General features: G+C 40.2%; 1 protein-coding gene and 1 pseudogene across 1 annotated transcript; one reads left to right on the forward strand and one right to left on the reverse strand.

Annotated features, from left to right (window-relative positions):
* The first annotated feature begins 17 nt into the window (after positions 1-17).
* LOC141843490 (proline dehydrogenase 1, mitochondrial-like) lies at positions 18-13648 on the forward strand (annotated as a pseudogene).
* LOC141843255 (uncharacterized) lies at positions 13454-19210 on the reverse strand. The gene is made up of 5 exons (XM_074731309.1): positions 19064-19210; positions 18836-18933; positions 17973-18072; positions 16814-16996; positions 13454-13784 (listed from the first exon to the last, which is right to left on the reverse strand). The coding sequence occupies exons 1-5, from the start codon at positions 19118-19120 to the stop codon at positions 13662-13664; spliced, it is 561 nt and encodes a 186-aa protein (XP_074587410.1). The 5' UTR covers positions 19121-19210; the 3' UTR covers positions 13454-13661.
* Positions 19211-20864: the final 1654 nt, after the last annotated feature.

Here is a 20864-nt window from a genome sequence, read left to right on the forward strand (position 1 = left end):
ATTTAATTTAGGAGATTAACACCGCTAAGCTCCCCGCCGGCGAGTTCCCGCCACCGCCGACCCCTCCGGTCTCGTTTGACTTCGCCGATACCGGGCGACTCTTCGCATCCGTGCCGAACTCCACCCTCCTCTGCTCCTTCGCCATCCTCTCCCTCAAGGCTTCGGAACCCCTAGTCGACCTGGGGACGGCGGCGCTGCGGGCGTCTATGGCGAGCGGGGGCCGTCTCCTCCGGCCTGCTGTATTGGCGGCCGCTCGCGCGACGGTGCACCGCCAGTTCTGTGCCGGAGAGGGCGCCTATGAGGCGTCCTTCCCGGTGCAGAGAATGTGGAACGAGGTGGGATCGATGAGCTCGATCCTGGACGCCGAGGACAGTGCCTCGTGCCAACGCAACCTCGCTGGCTTCCTGCGAGCTGTAGATTTAGCGGCAACGCTTCCGCCGACCACTGTAAGTAATCAAATCAGAAGAAACTCTCGTGGCAAATCTAACAAAGCTATTGTGTTTTTCCTCATCATCAAGCAAGCGCTTGCGTAAAGATCACAGTTCTCGCTCCCATCTCTTTGCTAGAAAGAGTTAGCGATCTACTGAGGCGGGAGCAAAAGGACCCATCGTTCTCACTAACATGGAGGACACATTCGTTCCCCATTCTTCGCCATTCGAGTCCCCTCTTGCTCACTCCTCGCGAACCGGAGGAGCCTCTTTCAGAGGACGAAGAGCAGGAGCTCCAATCAGCTCCCCGAAGATTGTCGATGATCTGCAACAGATGTGTGAATGTTGGTTTCGGTAGCTGCCGGAGAGGGTGTAAGTTGATATGCATCGTCGAGATTAGTGTTCAACACTATCTCTGTAAACGATATTGTTCCGCTACATGTGCTTACGGATAGCAGCAATTCGTTCTCAAGATACAACGCGAACCTTCTCGTAGACTTTATATTTCGAATGCACAAGATTAGATAGAATACCTTTTGGTGAGTGGCTGTGACCTTTGAGCAGGATCGATCTAGATTGTTCGATCTGGAGGGTTGTAACCCTTCACATAGCCCTCTTAATCTCATCCATTAGATCTGGAGGGTGGTGACCATCAGATCTCCCTTTTGTCATCAGCCGTCAGGTCTAGATCCAAAGATCCATTCGATCTGACGCTTTAGATCAAGTACTATCACTAGCGGTCAGATCGCGACTTTTCACGATCCAACGTTCCAGATCGCGTCACATGCGATCCATCAAACCTCTTCGATTAGCGGTTGACATCCGTACGCCCAATCAGCAGTCCAGTCATCTCTCCTTGCCCACGTGGATGCCACGTATGCACTGCCATGCCACATGTAAGCTTGACACATCACCCGAGTGCCACGTAGGCACTGCCACGTCCGCTGGAGCATAAATTTAAGCTCCTCAATGCTTCTCACGATGATGCGTACGTGCAAAATACAAAGTGCAAAGTGCATCGACAAAGCGCCCATTGCATGCATGCACACGTGGCAGGTGGCGGGTGGTGAGCCGTGTGCTCACAGGTGCGAGCACTTGCTCGCTCGTAAGAAGAGAGCACATGAGCTTTTTGTGTTAGCTCCATTAACACAACAACATTAATAAGGAATGGAAATCCATCGAAATTCTTCGATATGGGACTATTCCCTATGCACTTATATAATATTAATTAACAATTAATGTTATTCTAGGCTGACTTTGAACCATTAATTTTTCATTCACCCTTAATTGGTTTTGAGCAAATGAATAGTCTAGATCTATCTACGCGAAACGTAGATTTTGATTCTGAAGTCAATTACGACTTTCATTGATTGATGACACCGCCATTTTTCACAAAATTGTATTGGTTCGTTAAGGTTCAATATCCAACAATCCCCCACATGAATGGAAATTAATGCAATACGTGTATGCATGCTGATACTTTTACAAGAATCCAATCGATAAGTCACTGCATCGGGAGAGATAACTTGTGACTTTGAACCTTCCATAATGGAATGCTATCGAGTATACTAGGCTACGCAGTGAATGTGCTGTCTTGAATTGTTCAACTGTTGGTGTATACTAAGACAATAACACCCACAGAGAAACCTATCTCACCTACTTTAGATTCTCATGATTGATTCCGTTTCGGCCATGGACACCATCTTGGATTCATGAATGTTTCATTGAAACGGTCTGTTTTCACACTCACATAGGTGACACTTCTATCAAGAGTATCCTATCATACTCCATCTTATAAATGTATAGAAGTCATTAAAAGCATAAGCTTAACCTCACTACATGTGGTAGGACAACACAAATTTATCCTAGGATTGAGATAGAGATAAAATAGCTCATGTGCTGTAACACAACTTTTGTAACTTCGTTGTCCCATTGAACCATGATCTTGGGATCTCCAGTCAATAAGGTTGGGTTACCGCTATAGTCATTTTTAGTTGTAGATTTTTAATCTCATTCCTCTTGATGAGTAGTATACTTGATCTTGACTTAGCCCCTTCGTAAGAGGATCTGTCAAATTATCTTTGGATTTGACATAATCGATTGCAATCACTCCATTCGAGATCAACTACCTAATGGTATTATGTCTATGACGTATATGTCGTGACTTACCATTATACTGTTAGATTTGAGAAGTGTCCTAAGGCAATCGCCTTACGGTCATATTATTCATTTGATAAATAACAATTCACTATTTGAGTGCACATTTTATATGTGTTTGATTGGATCTTAAACTCAAATACTGAATGTCCGCAATACGATTCATAGCATGAGAGAATTTGTGATTGGATCACAACTAGTGAGCATCTCTACACGTGTAATTATGAATGTATTAAAATTATCCCTAGTCGAGAAATTGATGAGTACGGACACCATCGATTTTATCGAGACTAGCACGTTTTGAACTCCTTGGTTAGCCAAGCAGTTGATCTCATTGCTGGAGGCATTGGATGTTGAGAGTTAAACGTGGATGCTGGTTAAAGGTAACTAGTTTATTGGAGTGATCTACCTTGAGACTTCATATGGTTCGATACAAATGTTAATGAAGATCTCAGTGCAACTTAAGTACGAGTTTCCTTTGACTTGTGGTATTCAAGTCACCTTGGTCGCGGAAGCTTATACTTTGACATCTTAAACAAGCATCTTTGAGGAGGTGTGAACCCGAGATGATTGGGTATAAGTCGAAGTGTCCGAAGGTGTTTGAATAACCCACAGAGGATTCACCGCTCCTTGAAAAAGGATACGTATACCTTGCGGTCGCTTGTCAGGATTGTTACTAAAAGTCTTTGGTCAAAGCATTGCATGTTAAGAGTACGAGACTCTTGGACACATGTACAAGTAACTTAAATCCACAAGACAAGAAAGCAACTTGGGCTAGGTGTGACATAGTTAGCCTAGTGGGGACCGACACATAAACCATGTCCTGAACCAAGCGGGTATAAGACAGTGAAAGGAACGAGACACGATTTAATATAGCTGCTGAAAGGTTTAGAAAATATTCTGGAATCAATCGTTGATTTTTCGATCAATTGGGGATCATAATGTACTACTAGGTGTCACTCATGATCATTCCGTAATTAATGATTAATTACGGACGACCAACATAACCGGGAACTTATTGGGTCACACGCACTACAAGTTTTTCGAAAGACTTAAAACGAGTTTAAAAATTAGATTCTTAGAACGAGAGAAATAAAGTCTGGTTGGACCAGACAAAGGACAAAATGATGAAATTCGTCTTACGAAGATGAAATGAACGAAACTGATTTCATTCAAATCAGAGGTATTTTGGTTACTTAACCAAATGATTCAGTTTCAAATCAAAATTGAACCAACTTGATTTGATTCATGATGGAAGATGTTTGGCAGAACGGATGCGATGAGAAGCTTCATCTTGTGAAGACGAAACGAACAAAACTGATTTGGGTCAAATCGGAGTTCATTTGGTTAGTGAACTAAAGATGAACTTGGTTCGCTACGGTGTTAGGGTTTTTCAGCTGGTTTGGTTCATTTCTAGATTAGTCGATTTAGCCCCAAACCCTATAAACCCGATTTTACCTTTTTCTCCTCCGCCGCACTATAGCGATCTCCCCTTCTGAGTTGCGATAAAAATAGGGTGTCTTGCCCTGTTCAGAGAGTTCGTGAGAAAGGGCCAACGGCGCTGCCTTCTGCCCTAATCGTGGGTTCTCCACGGGCGACCTTTCTTCCTAATGAGCACGGTGTCGTGAGTTTTCCTCCCCGCGTAGCGCCCTCCGGCTGATCGTGAGCCCAATCGCAACTTTCCTTCTTCGCTGACGTGTGGAGAAGCAGCGGGAGAAGACCTTGAGCAAGGTCTTCCCTGTTGGGTTGCAAGGGTGCAAACATAGTCCCACATCTAAAGTACATGGAAAAGATCATGGGATTAAAAGGATGAAAAGTATCTACATTGGTATGAAGCCTTTTGGGGAGAGCCCAAGAACAAAGCCATGAGGGCTTAGGCCCAAAGTGGACAATATCATACCATTGTGGAGATATTTTGATTCTATCGATTTTAACAAGTGGTATCAGAGCGAGACCGCTCTTCACCGAACTAACCACTGGATAAGTCATGATCCAGATCTAACTATGTGGTTTGAACCTTAAATAAAGGAAGTGGGTGCTCCCGTGTCTGAATCAAGAGGACTAGACACCAGGTGAGAAGTCCTAGTAGGTCGGGTGGACCGAGGGACAAAAAGTCCTAATTGCGACTAGGTGGGAAGTCCTAGTAGGTCGGGTGGACTGAGGGGTAAAAAGTTCTAGCTGCAGCTAGGTAGGAAGTCCTAGTAGGTCAGGTGGGCCGAGGGATAAAAAGTCCTGGTGAGTCGAGGATTCAGACATCAAAAACGACGTTGAGGGGGGCCTGTGGTCCTTTGTTTGAGGGGGGATTGTTGAATTGCAAGGGTACAAACATAGTCCCACATCTAAAGTACATAGAAAAAATCATGGGATTAAAAGGATGGAAAGTATCTCCATTGGTATGAGGCCTTTTGGGGAAAACCCAAGAATAAAGCCATGAGGGCTTAGGCCCAAAGTGGACAATATCATACCATTGTGGAGATATTTTGATTCCATCGGTTTTAACATTCCCGACGCCTTCTCTCGCGGCCGCCCTCCTCGGCTTGCCGGATGCGCAGAGGAGACAACTGACGGCATGGGAGTTGAGGAGATTCCGCGACAGAAACAGAGGGGCGTGTGTTGTTCTTCTTCCCCGTGGTGATGCGCCGCCGTCAGCCACTCTCCGCCCGCTACGCCCTTCTGGTTATGCTCGTAGGTCGCCGGAGAAGCGCAGGGAGACCGACCACGGCGCGATGAGGAGCCCTAAGCCATGATTCTTCCTCGCCACTTGCTGCGATCCCGCTGCCGCCCAATCGCGATTTCGTTTCCACCCGGTCGCGGCATCTGTTCCGGCCAGTCACATCTTTGCTCTGGTCGGTTGCCCGCCTATGTTTCGGTGGTTGTTTGTTTCTGCTCTGATGGTCGGCCACCTCTGCTCCGGCGGTTGACTGTGAGAAAGGTGCCCTGTTTTGGAACAGGGCATTAAGGGTGACCTAGAGAGGGAAATTCTATTGGATGTTGGCGATGGGTTCACCCATGGATTGCTGATTGCCGAAAATAAATTGTTTGTACTTGTAAACGGCAAAAATTAAAGAAGAAAGGCAGTTCTTTTTGTTTTTCATTCTCGCGGAAGCTTACAAAGCTTTCAAAGAATTTTTCATCATTATCGGAATAGTTTCGACCTATTTGTCCGTTATCGGCGGTCAACAGTTGACCAACGATAAACTACATTGGGAATACGATTCTTGATGATAGTTAGAAAGCCCCGAAACGATGGCGACAAACGTTGTTGCGTAGTTTCCGGAATAAGGCTTATCTCGATTCGATCGTCATCGATCATCGGCTAGTACCGAAGACGATGACGCGATTTGTGGCTTCCGAAGCCGTCCAGACGAGAGCTTGGCGTGGATCACCAGTAGAGACGGGACTTCAACGAAGACCGCTCGATTGATGCCAACACAGCTCAACATTATCATTCGCGAGGTACGCGTAGAATAATTTTATTATTCTGTAAATTTTTAATTTCCTGTCATGCCTTGTACATGTTATTTCCTGCTTATACATGCGTGTGTTGTTGTAATAATTAGCTGTAATTATTTGTATATTTCCGCTGCGCACGTTTACGAAACATGTAAGCACATGCATTGCACCGGGACGATCCCTACATATACATACTACTCTATGCCCTTCCAATTGCTAATTGACTATCACAATGAATAAGTACGGCAGGTACAGGTTTCGTCCAGCTCAGAATATCTTCTAAGAAATTCCACAACCACTTAGCTTCTTCAGCTACTTTATCTAGTACTATAAATTCGGATTCTATAGTTGACCGAGCAATACACGTCTGCTTAGTGGATTTCCAAGATACCGCTTCCCCACCGATCGTGAATACATATCCACTAGTGGATTTGGAGTATTTTGTATCTAATATCCAATTAGCATCACAATATCCCTCTAAGATAGCGGGATATTTTCTGTAATGTAATCCGTAGTTCATAGTATATTTCAAATATTTAAGAACTCGCATCAATGCTTTCTAATGAGTGTCGTTTGGATTACTCGTAAAATAACTCAGTTTGTTGACTGCACAGATAATATCCGAACGTATGCAGTTTGTGAGATACATCAAACTGCATATTATCCAATAATATAACAATTGCGATATGGGCTCACCATGGTTTTTCGCTAAGTGTTCACTTAGATCCATAGGTGTTTTCACTGTAGAGAGATCGTACGCATTGAACCTTTTCAATACCGACTCTACAAAATGGGATTGTGTCAGAACTACCCATCAGATGTCCTAAGAATTTTAATTTCCAATATAACATCTTCTCGACCCATATCTTTCATATCGAAATTTTTCATCAACATTTCCTTTGTAGTCATGATTATCTCTTGATTACTGCCCATTATTAGTATGTCGTCTACGTATAAACAGACGATTACATAATCTTCAGGTGTGTTTTTGACATAAATGCATTTGTCACATTCATTTATTTTGAATTCGTTTGACAGCATTACTTTGTTAAATTTTTCGTGTCATTGTTTAGGCGCTTGCTTGAGTCCGTACAACGACTTAACAAGTCGACACACCTTTTCCTTTTTTTTTCTGGAGCTACAAACCCCTCGGGTTGCTCCATATAGATTTCTTCTTCCAACTCACCATTTAAGAACACAGTCCTAACATCCATTTGATGTATTTCAAAGTCTTACAGTGCTGCGATGACTATCAGCACTCTTATGGGCGTAATCCTTATCACCGATGAGTAGGTATCAAAGTAGTCAATACTTTCCTTTTGCTTGTACCCTTTGGCTACAAGTCTGGTCTTATAGTTGTCAATCGATCCATCAGTTTTATACTTATTGTTTAGTATCCACTTATAACCTAATGGTTTATTACCAGAAGGAAGGTCCACTAATTCCCAAGTATGGTTATTTATGATGGACTCGATTTCACTATTGACAACTTCTTTCTACATTGGAGTGTCAGGACTAGAGAGAGCTTCACTTAATATTCTAGAACCCATTTCCGACATAAAAATCAGGAAATCTGGTCCGAACGATCGACTTCTCAACTCTAGCCCATTTGCTACGACGTGGCTCTTCGCTTTGATCGTCAATAGTCCTTTTATAACAACTAAGTTATGAAACGTCATTTCCGTTTGAACTTTTATTGTTATCACCTTGAACGTTTCTCTTCTTATTTAGGAATACATTTTCAAAGAATATCGCATTTCGAGATTCTATGAGTGTTCCCACATGAATATCAGGAATGTCTGACTTGTGAACTATGAAATGATATGCATTACTGTTATAGGCATATCCGACAAATACTGCATCGAACGTTTTAGGTCTGATCTTTACTTGCTTTGATTTAGGTACTTCGACCTTTGTCAAGCACCCCCACATTTTCAGGTATTTGTACGATGGCTCGCGGCCTTTCTATAATTCATATGGAGTTTTATCATTTTTCTTGTGAGGGTTTTTATTGAGAATGTGATTTATCGATAATATAACTCCCCCCCCCCCCCCCCACAAGTTCTGGGGTAAGCCTGAATTTATCAACAAGGCATTCATCATCTCCTTTAGCGTACGATTTTTACGTTCGACAACACCATTCGACTGAGGTGAGTAAGGCACCGTTGTTTGATAAATAATACCAAATTCTGAACAAAACTCATCAAATGGTGCACCATATTCTCCACCTCTATCGCTACGAATTATTTTAATTCGTTTATCAAGTTGATTCTCAACTTCTGTTTTATAGGTTCTGAATGCCTCTAAGACTTCGTCTTTACTTCTTAAAAGAAAGACATAACAGAACCTCGTGCAGTCATCAATAAAAGTAATAAAATACTTTTACCTTCTCTAATTTGTATGAATTTTAAGACTATGTATTAACTTTAGAGGAGTCGTTGACCTTTCCATCGAATAAAAAGGTAGTCTCGTCATTTTTGCTTCCACACACACTTCACATTTGTGTGTTTCATCAACATTGACGTTTGGTAATAAATTTAACTTGACGAGACGTTTCAGAGTATTATTATGCACATATCCGAGTCGATCATGCCATAAATTAAAACACTCAACAACGTAGCTCGAAGCTATTATTTTATTACCATCAAATTTGTAGAGTATAGGCATTACAATCATTTTAAACAAGCTCTATTCTAAGAACCCTTTCCTACGAAGACATCATTCTTCATAAGGGCAAAGTTATTTGACTGAAAAACTAGTCTAAAGCCGACCTTAACAAGTGTCGATCCAGAAACTAAGTTCTTCCTAATGTCGGGAACATGGAGCACATCAATGAGTGTTAGCTCCTTCCCAAACGTCATTTTCAAAACAACTTTCCCCAGTCCGACAATTAGAGATGTCGTGGAATTGCCCATATAGAGCTTTCTTCCATTTATCGGAGTATACTTGGAGAACATCGCCCTATCTGAACAGATATGACGTGTTGCTCCAGTATCAATCCACCACTACTTCGGGTTATCCTCCATCGTATTGGATTCAAACACGATCGCAGTGAGATCCAGTTTCTCAAAAGAGGTTGCGATATGGTTCGCAGCATCCTTCGGTCCCTTGGTTGGTTTCTTCGGGCGTCTACAGTCTTTAGACATGTGTCCTGACTTTCCGCAGTTGTAGCACGAGCCCTTGAATTTCTTGACTTGAGCCTTCTTCTTGAATTGCTTCGGCTTCTTAGCGTTCGGCTCAACCAGGTTGGACATCTCGTCGATAGTCCGCTTCGTTCTTCTGGAGTCGGATAACTTTCGATTATCCTCCTCTATTCGTAGTCTCAGAATCAGGTCTTCAAGCCTCGTCTTCTTTTTACTTGTGCTTGAAGTAATTTTTGAAATCCTTCCATGACAGTGGGAATTTCTCGATTACCGCCGCTACTTTGAACGACTCATTCAACTTCATGCCTTCAGTGTCCAGATCATGCAGTATTAATTATATGTCTTGGACTTGAGACGTCACGTTTTTGGAATCCATCATCTTAAAATCCAAAAATCGATCGACGATGAATTTCTTCAATTTGACGTTTTCGATTTTGTATTTCTTTTCAAGTGATTTCCACATAGATTTTGCCGTCTCCATCAGACTATACACGTTATACAACGTGTTGTCTAATGCGTTGAGAACATAGTTGCAGCACAGAAAATCTCTGTGCGACCACGCATCGCATGCAACCTTGCTACCTTCTGTAGCGGTTGGCGGGTCTTCACGTAAAAATCGTACAAGGTTTAGCGTTGTCAGATAGAACAACATCTTCTGTTGTCATCGTTTGAAGTCGGCTCCATTGAATTTTTTCGGCTTCTCTCCGTGCGGAATTGTTGTCGGCGGAATGTCGGTAGGAACGTCGTTGGTCGTAGTCATATCAGTTTGCGCACTATCGTTTACAAATATTGGTTCCGGTAGCTGTCGGAGAAGATGCAAACTGATATGGATCGTCGAGGCTAGTGTTCAACACTATCTCCGTAAACAATATTGTTCCGCCATAGGTGCTTACGGATAGCAGCAATTCGTTCTCAAAATACAACGACGACGTCTCTGAATAGTAGCACTTTAAATTTCGAGACCAGCGAACCTTCTCATAGACTTTTTGGACTCCGAATGCACAAGATGAGATGAATGCTTAAAGGATGAGTAGAATTGATGAATTCGATGAAATTTTTAGCATATGGAGGGATATATTTATACAAGAGGAAGAGGTAGAATACCCTTTGGTGAGTGGCTGTGACCTTTAGGCAGGATCGATCTGGGTCATTCGATCTGAAAGGTTGTAACCCTTCACATGACCCTCTTAATCTCATCCATCAGATCTGGAGGGTTGTGACCCTCAGATCTCCCTTTTGTCATCGTTAAATCTAGATCCAAAGATCCATTCGATCTGATGCTTCAGATCAACCACCAACACCAACGATCAGATCGCGACTCTTCACGATCCAACACTCCAGATCGCGTCACATGCGATCCATCAAACCTCTTTGATCAACGGTTGCAATCCGTTCGCCCAGTCAGCAATTCAGTCATCTCTCCCTGCCCACGTGGATGCCATGTAAGCACTATCACGTCACATGTAAGCTTGACACATCATCCGAGTGCCACGTAGGCACTGCCACATCTGCTGGAGCATAAATTTAAGCTCCTCAATGGTCCTCGCGACCACGCATAAGTGCAAAGTGCGTCGACAAAGCGCCCATTGCATGCATGCGCGCGTGGCGCGCCACGGGCTCACAGGTGCGAGCATTTGCTCGCCCATGAGAAGAGAACACATGGGTTTTTTATGTTAATTCCATTAACACAGCAACATTAATAAGGAAGGGAAGCCCATCGAAATTCTCCGATATGGGACTATTCCCCATGCACTTCCTTATATAACATTAATTAACAATTAATATTATTCTGGACTGACTTTAAATAATTAATTTCTCATTCACCCTTAATTGATTTTAAGCAAATTAATAGTCTAGATCTATCTACGCGAAACATAGATTTTGATTTTGAAGTCAATTACGACTTTCATCCATTGATGGCACCACAATTTTTTCATAAAACCGTATTGATCCGTTAAGGTCCAATATCTAATAGTGAAAGCCAACATCCCTCTACTGATCGATGCAGAGTACTCGCCGGTGCAGCCTGCGATCGATTACTTCACTTATTCGACGACATTAGAGTCTGATGTGGTAGATTTGATTAGCTTAAGTGGCTAGGAAGGTCAAAAAGAGAGCTGATGTGTCAAGTTAGAAAGCTAATAGTGCCCTCATCCCGATCTCAACCATTTCAATCTCTCGACCATTCCGACTTTGACCATCTCGGTCTCTCGCCCATCTCGACCTCCACTATCTCGGTTTCTCAATTTCTCGACCATCCCAACCTCAACCATCTGGGTCTTTTAGTCTCTCGGTCATCCCGACCTCGACCATCTCGGTCTCTCAATCTCTTGGTCATTCTGACCTCGACCATGTCGGTCTCTGGACCATCCCAACTTCGACCATTTTAGTCTCTCGACCATCCCAACCTCGACCATCTCGATCTCTCGATCGACCACCCCGGCCCAGAAGCTGTCAAACTCCCTCAAGCATGCAAGTCCTGCCAAAAGATCAGGACAATTGTAAGGTTGTCGGGTCTGATTCCCTGGATCCCCTCTATCTGTACCTACAGTCAAAAGATAAGAATAATCAACACTACCAAGCCATAAGGTGATTACGAGATTGACAGACTTGGTCTCCCAGATGCTTCATGTTAGAGCCACCTGGCAGCCATCGTCAGAACTTGTCCCCTCGGCCCCAACAGAGGTATGTTCTTATACTAACGTGGATATTCCTTTCTTTAAATATATAAATCCTACCACAAGTATGAAAAAATCTTTTCTCTAAACCTTCAGCAACTTCATACATTTCTCATTCTGATTCTTCTTCTTTCGATATTAATTTGAGTGTCGGAGTGGTCTGCTGGAAATCTTCGACATCCAATTAATTCGTTTGTTCAGTTTCTCTTCAGATTCTTTCACTAGCAGAAACAGCAGTGCGTGAGTTGGATATTTATTAACTGATGATTTGACCGTCCACGACATCCAGCTAGATCAGAGTCTAACAAGCGCGAACAGCCAATAGTGTTCAGGACGATCCAGACTTCCTTGAGAGACGTGAAAGAGCGGATGATCAATGCGGTGGAAGCTGCGAAAGGAGGAGTTTCTCTGGGGGTTAAATTAGTGAGAGGTGCGTACTTGACGAGAGACTAGATTGACAGTAGTGCTGTCAAACGGGTCAACCCATGACGGAGCGGGTCAATTCATGGCGGACCCATCATATGGTTGGGCGGGACAGGCCAACCTACCAACTTGGCGGGTTAGAAAATTTTCAATCCAACCCAACTCAAGGTGGGTCACGGATTAGGCGGACCAACTCACAAACCTGTTAAAAAATAAAAAAAAATTTAAAAATTTTAAATTTAAATTATAATTTAAATTGATTAAGTTGAAATTTTTAAATTTGAATTATAATTTTTAAACTTGAATTGTAATTTAAATGGATCAAACCCACTAATTCAATAAGTTTTCTATTTTAATTTTAAAATTTAAAATAAATAAATAAACTTTTTCAATCCGCGGGCCAAGCCACGTGGATCGCGGGCCTAAACGGGTCAACTCATCTAAACTCATCTTAAAATGGGTTAATAAAATTTCAATCTAATCTATCTAAATTACTTGATAGGGCAGATCAACTCGACCAATCTAACCACAACTATAATTGGCAGCATCCATGGCTGCCCCATCTCCAATACACGGGAGCCTCCGGGAAACACACGTGTGTTTTGATACGTGTGCTTCCTTCGTGATGGAAAAGGTCAGCAAAGGATCGGGTGCACTTGTTCTTGCCCCCAACAATCTGCACTCTGGTAATTCTTACAGCTTCAATATAATAATATTATCAGTGCCACAATTCAGTGGTAACTATATATAGTTGCTCAGCTCTTTAAGAATTTGTATAGATCTAGGAAATTTTTTCCGGTTAGTAAATATGCAAATAATCAAAGCTCAAGTTAGCTACTGTTTGCACAGATTATTATGCCAAGAAGAATGAGAATTCATCTATGATATTTGGCAAATTTGTTTTAATCAGAAGAGATTCTCTAACAATCATCTTTTTTCTCTCTCTTGACCCAAACTAAGTGCAAAGTAATTTGTTTACATGAATTTCTAAAAAATATTTCAATGTGATGAGGAAAAACAAAGGATGAAGATCCATTCCAATTATACAAAAAAAAAACAATGTTGAAGTGGCAAGCTTTTGATAATTCTGAGAAAATGAGTCACATTGTGATTATGCATCACAAAGGCTTGGTATTAATGTAAAATTTTCATGCTTTGGTAGCAAGGAATCAATTCCAATCCACAAATAGCATACTACTGCACCAGCAACAGAAGTTGACAATTCATTTTTGTTTTCCTAAAGTTTTAAAAAAATCAATAGTTGTTAGACGATATACATAGCCTACGGTGTGCAGGACAAGAAAAGGATGAGAATCTTATGAGGGAGATAAGAAGGATCATAGATGTTCACAAACCAGATCATTAGCTAAGCATCTAGTTTACTCATCATCCTTGTATGGGTACTCCTCCGGGACCTGCTTCAGAAGCTTCACTCGGAGTTCGTATGCATCATCTCCATGGAGCATATCGCGGACCCAAGTGACTTCGGTCTTCATGGACACCTGCGATCAACGAAAAGTTATATTCTCATGCAGGATGATTAGCAACTCAAAACTTGACCCATGTTAAATAGCTGCTATAACTTTCGCATCAAACTACATATACAGCAGTGTAAGATTTTCCCTGCAACAATAACAGTCCCGCCATTGATGCACAGAACTTCCATTTGGAAAAATTGATAGTTATCAAGAATCAATTCATATATGAGACATTACCTAGGCTGCAAGACATTAGCCAAAATGCAAAGAAGTTACTATCAGCATGGCTGAGCCATTTTCAGGTTGTTGAAGAGGTTTGTGGTGGAGGATAGGCAAGCTGATGTTTCGCATTTATGACAACTTTAAAAAGTGCATCAAGGCCCACCAAATTAGCCAACTCACTAACCAATCTAGAACCTCTTGCTAAAATGCTAGAAAAGGCGAGTAGGTATGCCACTGGGACTACATGTTTCTTGTTGAAGTAGTCATTGTTTGTCTGAAACTCTTTCAAGTATAATGTTTTTACCAACCTATTTCAAGGAGTCTTGTAATTATCTCTCTTGACAATGCATGGCTCAAAATTTGTAGATAAAACTCTGTTGTCAGTTATAAGATCTAGAGAAAGACTAGCAGTCTAGTACGTGTCAAGAAAAATGACCACTCCAGCCTAGCCACAAATAGATTAACCACCAAGCCAAATTGCAAGTCATTTAATTGCTAGCCAGATCGGTGGATCGAGTAGTTAGACTATATATGACCAACAACAATACATCTCAACTAGTAGGTTTGAGTACATAGATCTTATCCAATGAACGAATTATATGCAAAGGTATATCATAAATGAAATCAACGAGCAAAGATCCTGAACAAACAGATATAACTAAAATCTACATCAAAAAAATTGTTGACATAGTTTTAAGCTAGCTGTTAGGGTCTATTTAACCTTCCACCTTTCTGATTCAAGCCTAGGACAAACATTGACTTTAATCATTTAGGACCAATTAAAATTTTAAATTTATGCATGCATGTGACAATCTTTCGAGAATTTTTAGCATCATGAAAGCATGTCAAACTATCATGCATTATTGGGATCTAATACTTCATCAACAGGAATAAGAAACGGAGAATGTTGGTGCAGATAGCACCGATAATCAAACTTGTATGTTGATGTATGATAAAGGATTTAAAGTTAGATATATGCATCTAATATGAGTGGAGTAACACTTAACAAGATAAGATCTAGTGGGTCAAGAAGACCGAATACTAAATATACTAAATAGTCAAGTCCTAATGGGTCAGAAGGACTGGACATTAAGCAATGAAATCTTAGTGGATCAGAAGGACCAGACACCAAGCAAAGAAAAGACCAAATGCATTGATCTAGTAGAACAACACTTGATGGGTCAGCTAGACCGAACATCAAGTAAAGGAAAAACCTAGTGGATCCATCAAACACTAAGCAAAGAAAGTCCAAATAGATCAGCTGGACCGGATGCATGACAAGTAAGTAAGGTAAGTCCTGGAAAGACCCTTTAGATTGAAAGTCAATAAGGATGTGTCCCAATTTGGGACTAAACACTTAGGCATTGATCCAACTAAGAAACCAACTCGGATTTCTAAGTCAAGATCCGACAGTTTTACTGTTAGAATAAACACGCATAAAATACATGCATAAATATGACTATTTCTAACTTTGTTTTGCAAGACTATCATTATTGTTATATCACTAAACTTGTTTTGCAAAAAAAAAAAAAGTCTTCAATCAACCGAAGGATTCGATCGACCGAACAAGGAGGTTCGGTCAATTGGTCATAAGAGATAAGCATAACTTGGATATGAATCAAGTTCAGAAGGAAACAAAGGATCGGTCGATCGATAACAAAGATCAATAGACCGGACCTATAAGGAATCCAAGAATTAGATGCAATGAGATCTAGACAGCAGGAAACCTCAAGGTTTAGTTGACCGATCAGTACATTCAGTCAACCGATTAGACGGATTACACAAAGTTCGATCTGATCGGATCGGACAAGCAAGGAAAGATTGAGTTCAGTCGACCGATCTAGAGGATCAGTTGATTAGAAACCCCATAAATCAAATGTTGACTTGGCAAGATTGGATCTGGATTAGTTGAACAGGAGGTTCAGTCGACTGATAGAGTGTTATAAAAGAAGCTTGAATTCTGAGGTTCAAACTCAATCTTCGACAATACAATACTCATTCGTTTCGTTGCTCGAGCAAGCTTTGTAAGTCTACTATGCCAAACTACTCTCTAGCAACCTACATCGAAATTCTACTAAATTATTGTCGGTAGTTTTAGTTTACTTGCATTTCATTTAAAGAGATAGTAAAGTGTTACTATACTCTTTCTATTTGTACGATGCTTTCTCCACCTCTGAAATATTTTTCGGAAGGAGAACATTAAAACGATCCAAGGGATTGTATACCTTGAAGTACCAGTCGCTGGACTGTGAACCAATTAAATCCCCTCGTCTCAATTCGTGGTTTATATTTCCGCTGCACTCGGATTTGTTTTGTAAAAAGAAAAGAAAATTTTTAAGCGTGATATTCACACCCCCCCCCCCCCCCCCCCCCCTCTATCGCACTTTCCGGTCCTACAGAGAAAAGATATGATCCCCCTTCCAAACATATATCAATCACATATCATTGAAATGGTGATAATTTAACTCATAGAACAAGTGGACCCGAGTCATCTAATTATCTAATAGCTAAATTTCAGATAGCCTAAATAACAAGTAGACAAGTTATTTCACATTACCAAATATATTCCAAGTGGTTAAGGAACACCATACGTAACCTTTGTTCACCTAGTAAGCACCATCAGATACAACCAAGCAACTTGATTGCCATACGTGTGAGATTGGATGCAATAGCGAAGTGTTTTCAGAAAGAGAAAAAAAAGAACCTGGAAGATTTTTTAGGGTATGCAACTTCGGGTAGCTGGACTAATGTTATTTTCCCAAGATAAAAGTAATGTAATATGATGCCAAAAACTTTTGGCAATAAATAAAATATAATAGAAGTTAACAAACCATCTCCAGTGCTCCTCGAAGAACTCCACTTAAGATGTTGCAGTAGTGAAGACCTTGGAAAGTATCAGGAAGCTCAACAAAGTCTACCAAGGGATTATCCTCCAGCACAAGACTGAAACTTGTTCCCTCAGCATCCCAGTTGGTCACAGATGCAGTCACCCCTAGGAACATTTTAAAACCTACCTGCTTTGGCAAGCATTAATAATCAGAATCAGTAGGAGAAAAAATTAAGTGAAGCAACACTAAGAGTTATGTAACAGCAAAGCAGTCGTAATAGAAATCAGCACAATAAAGCTTGCAATTGAGTTCAAACTTAGAATTGCTTGTGAAGTGGTGTGATTCTTAATAAAAATATATATATTAACCTAGGAGGACTATACTTGACAAGGCTATAAATGGAATTTGACAACTCAAATTACACAACCGTGTTGCCCTTAACAGAGATCTAAAGAAAAATAAGAGTGTTGCATAGCGAATCCCAAAAATTTGTGAAAAAAAAACTAGTTTTGCCGTTATTTATGACAAGGTAATATTTTTTACACAAAAGGTAGTGCACTTAAGACTGCATTCAAGTTGCTCATCCCTGAATCTGAAGAACTAACTACCTTAACATCAATATTTGCATGAATAAAAATTGCAAAATCTCTGTGAAATTGGCGAGCTCGTTTATGTGTAATAATCGCATAATAGTTGATGAAAATTTATCTTGGAGAGCTAGATATGTTATGTTCTTCCAAATAGTATGCAGTTAAAAAGGCTTAAAGCTATAAAAATCTATTAAAAAAAAAGGAACAGTGAAGGATACAGGAATATGATGAGCATCTAAAATCTATTTGCAGACTGCTTTTTCAATAGCTATACAAACCTATGTCACTGGAGCCATCAACTTACAGATTCTATTTATGCAATAATTATCTTATATTAGAAAGGAATAGCTAATACTAATTGTGGGTATGCAATCAATGTGGATTGTGGAGTATTGCAATTACAATTACAAGTAATTAACTTACAAACATTTGCACCACATTGTGGTTCAGGTACCTCAAAAATGATGCAAATGTCATAAAAATCTGTAACTAAAAACCATAAAAGTTCAATTGCATAGTCTGTCTAATACAAAATCAATGTTTTCAAAATAAAATAAGATTGAATAAAGCACCTTTGCAATTACATCAGCTGTCTCCTTGAAGTCAACACATCTAGAGACATTGGATTTGGCCAGGAACTCATCTATCAATCGGACTCCAATGTTATATCCCCTGCACAACATTAAATAACTGGTGACTAAAACGTGAGAATGAAAACTAGCGACAGCAGTACATTGCTGAGTAGCAGGAAACTAGACTAAACAACAAATATTCAATCGGACTCCAATGTTATATCCCCTGCACAACATTAAATAACTGGTGACTAAAACGTGAGAATGAAAACTAGTGACAGCAGTACATTGCTGAGTAGCAGGAAACTAGACTAAACAACAAATATTACAATAACAAGACTGGAGAGTTTGATAGAAAATAATGATTTTGATTAGAAGTGGAACTGCATGAAATTTCGTACGACAATATGAAATATTAATTTGCACTGTCCTCAACCAGCTACAAATCGTATCTTTGAATTTTCTAAATTAATCAGCATATGCACTGATTCGCATAGTATGCCCAGCTAATAAAATAATATATTTCGTTAAATTTTCCAAGGGAGAACAAAGAAAAAAATGACAAGTTAAGCATTGATCTTTAAAGTGTGGATTTTTATGTCTGGGCATCTCAATTTGTGTAAAAAACGGCATGTTACTTGTACACTATTTCAATGTCTCAATTTGTGTAAAAACAACTAAAACCATTTTCCTACTCGTAACCTTGGGAACAAACAATGTCGACCTGACGATCAAACACTAAATTTCTTTAGATCACCATGTTTATAAAGAGGATTTACTGATAAAGGTGGCTATTTAAGCAAACCATAATAACAATAAACAAAAAACAAGTATCAAGGAGACGAGATGGAAAGAACACGTACATCTGATCGAGCTGCTTGTTGACCTCGTCTACCTCTTCCAGATCCGTAAGAAGCTGCCGTACCATCGCCCCGTATGTGAGCGTGAACAGCTCCGCATTCTACCACGAAGGATGGAGAGATCAAACCACCAGATCAGGGACAAAAAGAAGAGGAAGAAGAAAAAGTAGATCAGGTGACTAGGGTTTTTTTTTATCTCGCTGAGGTCGCCGACCTCTCGATCGGCCTTACCACATGATCGATGCTGGCGAAGACTGCGTCTCCAGTCTTGGGGGCGAGAGGAGCCATTCTTCCAGTCGCTCCTCGTTGTCGCTGCTCGCGCTCGCGTTGGCTTCGATTCAGGCAGCAATCGACCTCGCCATGGATTCGTCGGGCAGTTGAAAGCCTTCGAGAGGCGAGCCTTATCGGGTTTGGATCCAAGACCCAATTGCATTTCTTTCTCCGGCCGCTAGACTTGTAATTGGATTATCCGATTGCAGATAACGCGCAGTGGATTGAAACATGTGAATGGATTCGGGTACGTACCTCTTTCTTGTCGTTGGACATTCTTGTATTAGATCATCTCCAACCACAAAATTTATTTTAGTGCATTTTCAATATTAATTTGATGTCATTTCAACACTAAATTTTTTTTCAACTCCAACCAATATACATCATTTCCTACACTAAAAGAAATATTCTTTATAATATTCTATTTATTCATCTTATAATTTATTATTCAACATACATATTAATTTCAATATACATATTAATTTGTTAAATATTTTTATTATGATCATAATTATTATTAAAATAAATATTTTATGGTACATATTAACTAATTTTTATAATATTATATTTTCAATTATAAAAAAATAAATATTAGTACTTTCTTTCTTAATTTTGATGGAAATAATTTAATAGACATATTCAACAACAACAACAACCACGTCTTATCCCACTAAGTGGGGTCGGCTATATGGATCCTTTTACGCCATTGAGCTCTATCTCCTATTATATCATCATTTATATTTAAATAAATTTTATCTTGTTTTATTGTTGCTAACCAAGTCTTTTTTGGTCTACCTCGCCCTCGTTTGATATGCGTATTTGTCATAGTTTCATACCGCCTAATTGGAGCATTTATCGGTCGTCTAAGTACATGTCCGTACCACCTTAAACGTGTCTCACGGAGTTTTTCCTCAATAGATGCAACTCCAACTTTCTCTCTAATGCTCTCATTTCTTATTCTGTCCATCTTCGTATGTCCACACATCCATCTTAACATCCTCATCTCCGCAACTCTCATCTTTTGCTCATGTGCTCGAGTCATAGCCCAACATTCAGCGCCATATAACATGTCAGGTCTAACTGCCGTTTTATAGAACTTTCCTTTAAGTTTTAGAGACACTTTACGATCACATAAAACACCTGATGTTCTCCTCCACTTCAACCATCCTGTTTGTATTCTATGTAAGACATCTCTCTCAATCCCTCCATCGGCTTGCAAAAATGATCCTAAATATTTAAAACTCTCAGTTCCAGACAACTCATCATCTCCTATTTTAATACTTGTCTCATTACATTCAATATTGCTAAACTTAAATTCCATATATTTTGTCTTTACTCTACTAAGCCTAAAACCTTTCTCTTCTAGTGTTTCTCGCCAAGATTCTAATTTAGCATTTACTCCCTCACGTGTCTCATCTACCAATACAATATCATCTGCAAACAACATGCACCATGGTACGGTATCTTGAATGTGTCCAGTAAGTTCATCCATGATTAGTGTAAAAAGATAAGGACTTAGAGCTGACCCTTGATGTAACCCTATCTTTATTGGAAATGCTTCAGTTAATCCGCCTGAAGTCTTCACTCTAGTCGTTACTTCCTCATACATATCCTTAATTAGGTCAATATATACTACGCTAACACCCCTCTTTTCTAGAATTCTCCATATAATTTCCCTTGGGACTCTATCATAAGCTTTTTCTAAATCAACAAATATCATATGTAGATCTTGCTTTTGCCCCCGATACTTTTCAATTAGTTG

This window comes from Curcuma longa, chromosome 12 (assembly GCF_044706935.1).
Source record: "Curcuma longa cultivar G26 ecotype Majalengka, Jawa Barat chromosome 12, ITB_CL_G26_1.1, whole genome shotgun sequence".
NCBI classification, from domain to species: domain Eukaryota; kingdom Viridiplantae; phylum Streptophyta; class Magnoliopsida; order Zingiberales; family Zingiberaceae; genus Curcuma; species Curcuma longa.

What these genes read in the sequence shown, in the direction of transcription:
- LOC141843255 (XM_074731309.1), bottom strand. Translation starts at nt 19,120, where the DNA reads ATGGCTCCTCTCGCCCCCAAGACTGGAGACGCAGTCTTCGCCAGCATC. An exon ending in CAGCTGATGTAATTGCAAAG is followed by an intron (nt 16,997 to 17,972) that starts GTGCTTTATTCA and finishes TTGCCAAAGCAG; the next exon opens with GTAGGTTTTAAAATGTTCCT. An exon ending in TTCGAGGAGCACTGGAGATG is followed by an intron (nt 13,785 to 16,813) that starts GTTTGTTAACTT and finishes CGTTGATCGCAG; the next exon opens with GTGTCCATGAAGACCGAAGT.